A 6222-nucleotide genomic window follows, 5' to 3' on the forward strand; every position below is an offset into this window, starting at 1 on the left:
GCAAAGGATATGCTAGGATGGTGGCAGTTTGATATATGACTTGGTACAAGAACAAGCCTTGTTGTTGAATATCAACTAAATAAAAATTGTCATCTATTGTAGTAATGATTGTAAACTAATTTGAGTTGTCAGTGATTTTTGTATTTTTTATGTACAAGAACATCGTCCCATCATCCTGTACTTTCAAATAAAAAAAATCATTTGTGTTGAATTATAGTCCAGTGTGTTAATTGTTATACATCTTTGAGTGAATTTGGCAAAAGGTAATTTCGGCCTTGGTTTTTTTTTTTTCAAAATCATAACAATATTAATTTTAAACTCACCATTTACTTGGGAATATCCACCCTCTTACTATACCTGACAGATAACACCTACATAATAACTTTAAATATCGACGGAATAAAGAAACACCTTTTGTTGTATTACACAATTCAGTAAAAATAAATTAAACCATAATTGTCTCGTAAAAGGTTCACAACGGTCACGTTTAGTTAACCCACAAATAGTCGTGCAAAAATTATTGAAACGCACTTTACATGCTATATAGCACTCTACGACTATACTGGTAAAGCATTGACACTCATTGGGTTTCCGTGTTCAGAAGTTCATTATGACTTGTTGGATACCATTATACCATTTTCTGATGAACCTTCAATTACAATGACTTTGACAGAATTGGCGTTTACAGCAGGAGTTGTTGTCTTCACATTGCTTTCTCTATCTTTGAAGCTTACAAATGGTCAGCCGAGAGGGACTTTTGCACCTGCACCTGTAAACAATGTATTGGAAGGTGACACAGCAGAGTTTACGTGCAATGTTACTGGTAGAAATAGTGAGGAATTGTTTTGGCAAAGTTATAATATAAATACTAGCTCTGGATGGACTAAAAATGCACAATTTACAGGAGACCTTTTTTCAAATTCCTTGAATCAGGGCAAGTATTATACTTCATACGCCTTCGAAGGTGCCACAGAAATGCTTAATTTGCGTATCGTTAATGTGATTATAAACGACGGACTTGATCGATTCCGTTGCGTATTCAATAATGGTGATCAGTTTATCATCATTGGAACGACGTCAAAACTTACTGTTTGGACAAAGCCTAAGATTCAACCAACATGCGGAATCCTTGGTTTCATTCCTACTGTTATAACCGGAAACATGGAGTATGATAACATTAAGTTGACGTGTGATTTAAATGATGGGGATCCACTGCCTGTACTGACTTGGTATGAAGTAACAGGAAGTGAATACGAAGTGTTAAGTATCAGTCCTGATGGTCAGGCTCAAGTTACTTACATATTTAATATCGGTGCCCAGGATCATGGGCGTGAATTTATTTGCATCGCCACAGTTGCTGATACTTTGGACAAATCGCTATCATGTAGCATCATTCCTTATAACCCTATGCCTGTCATAACCATAACACCAGATACATTAGTAATCACAAATAAGAGTGCATCTAGTATTATATGCATCAATACTGGAGCATGGACCAATGATACTACCTATTTATGGTACATTGATGACACCTTAATAGGTAATGATAGTGATGGAATGCACATAATTCAGTCAATTATGAATTCGACACTCGTAATAGAAGATTCATCTTCTTTATCCAACAACATTAAGATAACATGTGAAGGTGTCATACCCGACGTTCCAAATGCAAGTGCAAATGCAAGTATACTTGTCACCATAGAGTTTCATGACTCTGTATCCTTACCCAACACAATCATCATCGCAGCAGCTGCAGCTGGAGGCTCTATTGTGATCATCGTGATATTCATTATCATAGTATGTCTTGTAAGACGATCACGTGGGTCCTCAAAGACTCATAAAGAAAACTCCGTGGAAGCATCCACAGGTGTTGACAATTCGTCTGTTAAGATGGATGTTGTTGACCACAATGCTGGCATAAGTACTGGTCCTGAAAATGGTTCCAAGTTGCCAAAGGCAAAATATCTGGTTTCTGTACAATCGACATCTTCGAATGTTGCCCCAATCTACGCTACTCCAAACAAAGGGCAAAAAGAGGAAATACCCGCTGATGCTCCGCCATATGCTCTTCCCGATAAAACAAAGGCAAAAACAAAACTGAAACATACCCAGTATGAAGATGTAGGTTTATCATCAGTTTATGATGACGTTAGTGGTTCAGGTGAAAATGAGAATAAAAGTCCAGGAGGGAACAAAGAGGTGCCCAATGTTGAATGTTTGACTTATGCCGATCTGGAAATTTCTCAACCAGCTGAAGGAAACGGAGCTAAAAAGGGTGATATCCTGGGAAAAGACGACATGACAGTTTACTCTGAAGTCAAAATATAAATAAGGTTGATTTTACTATGAACAAGACTGTTACATTTACCTATAAATACAAATCATCACAATGGAAAGTGAAATATTTGTTAGTATTTTCTTGCTTAATAATATTTTGCAAAATGTTACTCTTTGAATTTTTTTTATTCCGAACAAATTATTCAGAAAGTATTACGGGTATCTTTCATACAGGGCTAGTATGAATAAGGAAATTAAATCAAAGTAAATTTAAAGTTAACAGGAAACTTGAACTAACCAGATCTAACCAGAGTTACACAGAATATAAACGTTACTATGGTACGTACTATAAATACATCAGAAAACGCTAGGGAAACAAAAAATTGACCTGCTCTATGACCCGGAAATTTGAATCTTAAGTTTGATTTCAGTTCACAGTCACGGACGTATATTAATGAATGGGTTTATGTTTAAAAATTTGTACCTTTGCCTTGATATACCAATACAATGCGTCAATGGGTTTTTTCGGTGCCACTCAAGATATGCAACTGTGCGTGAATATGTGTCAAAAGATAAACAAACAAAAACACCAGTTTAAAGGGAAGTATTTTACGATCAGGCACACGTTTAGGGGTTAAAAACATAAATTTGGACGAAAAACGATATATATATAATTTTGATCAGGGTCTACTTGGATAAGGCAATTTTTTTATTTTTTTTTAAACCGGGCAAATCACCCAAAAGACTTGCTTATGGTGATGAGGTGATGTGATATAAAACTCTTGTCTGTGAGGCATTTTGCTGGCAGGATGCAACCAGTTAAGAGGTATCGTGAAAATCAAATGATCATTCTTGTGTCTAGTATCATACTTGAGTGCATCTCCGGAATATGTTTGTCATTTTTAATAATGAAAGCTATAAAAAAATCCTCAACAAAAGATTAGAAAGTTTTTCAAGAATCCTTATTTCAAATTATTTGTGGCATGTTCATATCGTGTTGCATATCAATGGAGAGCTAATTTTGTCTCGTTTACAATGACACCACATTTGAAACAATCACCTTTTTTACGGCTAAGTGCACGTCTTGTGCCAAATTGATCAATATTCTGTGCAGCTTTTGCAATCCAATATTTTTGCAGTTGTGGGACCAAACTTGGTGGTACTGTGCGTGTCAGGGTAACCAATGCAATCACATTGAATGACCTGCGACGAATCCTGGTTGAAGAATGGAATGTCATCCCCCAGCAACCGTAAGCAACCTGTAACTAGGCTGGTAAGCCGAGAGAATGGAATGGCACTACCATCAGCCCAGACCTCAACTCGATTGAACACTTGTGGGACCAAACTGTCGTACTGTGCGTGTCAGGGTATAAACCAATGCAACCACATTGAATGACCTGCAACGAATCCTGGTTGAAGAATGGAATGCTATCCCACAGCAACTGTAAGCAACGTGTAACTAGGCTGGTAAGCCGAGAGAATGGAATGGCACTACCATCAGCCCAGACCTCAACTCGATTGAACACTTGTGGGACCAAACTTTGTCGTACTGTGCGTGTCAGGGTATAAACCAATGCAACCACATTGAATGACCTGCGACGAATCCTGGTTGAAGAATGGAATGCTATCCCACAGCAACTGTAAGCAACGTGTAACTAGGCTGGTAAGCCGAGAGCATGGAATGGCACTACCATCAGCCCAGACCTCAACTCGATTGAACACTTGTGGGACCAAACTTTGTCGTACTGTGCGTGTCAGGGTATAAACCAATGCAACCACATTGAATGACCTGCGGCGAATCCTGGTTGAAGAATGGAATGCCATCCCACAGCAACTGTAAGCAACGTGTAACTAGGCTGGTAAGCCGAGAGAATGAAATGGCACTACCATCAGCCCAGACCTCAACTCGATTGAACACTTGTGGGACCAAACTTTGTCGTACTGTGCGTGTCAGGGTATAAACCAATGCAACCACATTGAATGACCTGCGACGAATCCTGGTTGAAGAATGGAATGCCATCCCACAGCAACTGTAAGCAACGTGTAACTAGGCTGGTAAGCCGAGAGAATGGAATGGCACTACCATCAGCCCAGACCTCAACTCGATTGACCATTTGTGGGACCAAACTTTGTCGTACTGTGCGTGTCAGTGTAGCCAATGCAACCACATTGAATGACCTGCGACGAATCCTGGTTGAAGAATGGAATGTCATCCCACAGCAACCGTAAGCAAGTGTAACTAGGCTGGTAAGCCGAGAGAATGGAATGGCACTGCCATCAACCCAGACCTCAACGCGATTGACCATTTGTGGGACCAAACTTGGTCGTACTGTACGTGTCAGTGTAGCCAATGCAACCACATTGAATGACCTGCGACGAATCCTGGTTGAAGAATGGAATGCCATTCCACAGGTGAGTAGCACAAGGAGAGGAGGAGGTGCCAGGCTGGTGTGGCTGCGTATGGCTTTTCCACCCACTATTGAGGTTAAAGACTAGTGTTGTTTGTACGCATAATAATGGTCAATTTGCCACATTCTGTTTGAATCCCCGTTACATCCACAAGACGTACTCAGCCGTGAAAAAGCTGATTGTTTCAAATATGGTGTCATTGTAAAGATAATTAATTAGCTCTCTATTGATATGCAACACGATATGAGCTTACCATGTAATTTGAAATATAGATGCTTGAAAAATATTTCCAAACTTTAGTTGAAGAGTTTAGTTACAGGTATGGATTAATGCACAATATTGATGAGTCAAAATTTTCTTGCCGTTCGCAGATATGAAATCTAATATATTGTTATTTTGAATGGCTTTCAAGTATTTAACAAATTAAGTGCGATTGGCTCGGTTAGAGTGTTTCGTATCAATTCATTGTATAGCCTAATAACTGATCTTTTCATCATAATTTATCCGTGTTCAATAAATAAGCATATCAATAAAATTAAGATATTTGGAAGTTTCAAGAACTACCTATTTTGTATTGCATGATTCCTTTTTCACAATCATGCTGTCAATTGCATCGAAGGTCTTCAGTAGGACCCGTCTATCACAAAATTAAACAAAGAATTTACAAAATACTTTGAACAACTATCGCTATGCAAAACAAAAGATTTGAGCCGAGCCTTTGATAAAATTAATTTTAAACGCAATTAATGAGGAACTGAAATCAGAATAAAATTGTACAATAAAATTATTTGACTTCAGAGCACACTGGGAGACTTATGAGTTTGCTTTGTTTACTATACTAATTATTTGGGTTTAGCTTCGTAGGAGCCAATCAATATTAATATATAAATTTCAAATTTTCTTCATTCAAATGAAGTTCAATATTAGTTTATTTTGTTCAGTTGTTCTTGAGATATCAAAACAAAATTACACGCAAATATCAAAATACTCATGGTCTCTAATCTATTTGAATATGCTTGCTAATAAGTACATACTACCAGGCTAATAGGTGATAATAAACATCTCCAAAAAAAGTAATTACCCCCTTTAAATAATGGCCATTATTTAAAAATGGGCTATTGAATTACAAATCTGCAAAATGCGTTGGAAGCAGAATTTATTTCTGCACATTTTGACACCTCATTTGTAGTAATTGACTAAATATTGACTTCAAAGCGTGCATTTAAATCACGATTTGAAAGTTGCAGTAAATTGTCTTGATTTGTATTCAGTATAATGGAAGGAAATCTGTAATGATATCTGAGTGTTTTTGTATTGTTGTAAGTGCAACTTTCAAATCTGGACCTCACTACATTAAATTGACCAGTGTCTTATTGTTTTCGGGGTTATCGTGTCAAATGAGGTGTCAAAAGGCGTAGAAATAAATTTTGTTTCCAACGCATTTTACAGATTTGTAATACAATAGCCCGTTTTTAAATAATTGCCATTATTTAAAGGGGGTAATTACTTTTTTTTGAGATGTTTATTTCGGGTATA

At 37.4% G+C, this 6222-nt stretch overlaps 1 protein-coding gene across 1 annotated transcript; it reads left to right on the plus strand.

The window, feature by feature from the left end:
- The first annotated feature begins 495 nt into the window (after positions 1 to 495).
- Positions 496 to 5543, plus strand: LOC140165089 (uncharacterized). Its single transcript, XM_072188554.1, has one exon. It carries the CDS (start codon positions 661 to 663, stop codon positions 2326 to 2328), a length of 1668 nt encoding a protein of 555 aa, XP_072044655.1. The 5' UTR covers positions 496 to 660; the 3' UTR covers positions 2329 to 5543.
- The last annotated feature ends 679 nt before the right edge of the window (positions 5544 to 6222 follow it).

This window comes from Amphiura filiformis, chromosome 1 (genome assembly GCF_039555335.1).
Source record: "Amphiura filiformis chromosome 1, Afil_fr2py, whole genome shotgun sequence".
Classification (NCBI taxonomy): Eukaryota; Metazoa; Echinodermata; class Ophiuroidea; order Amphilepidida; family Amphiuridae; genus Amphiura; species Amphiura filiformis.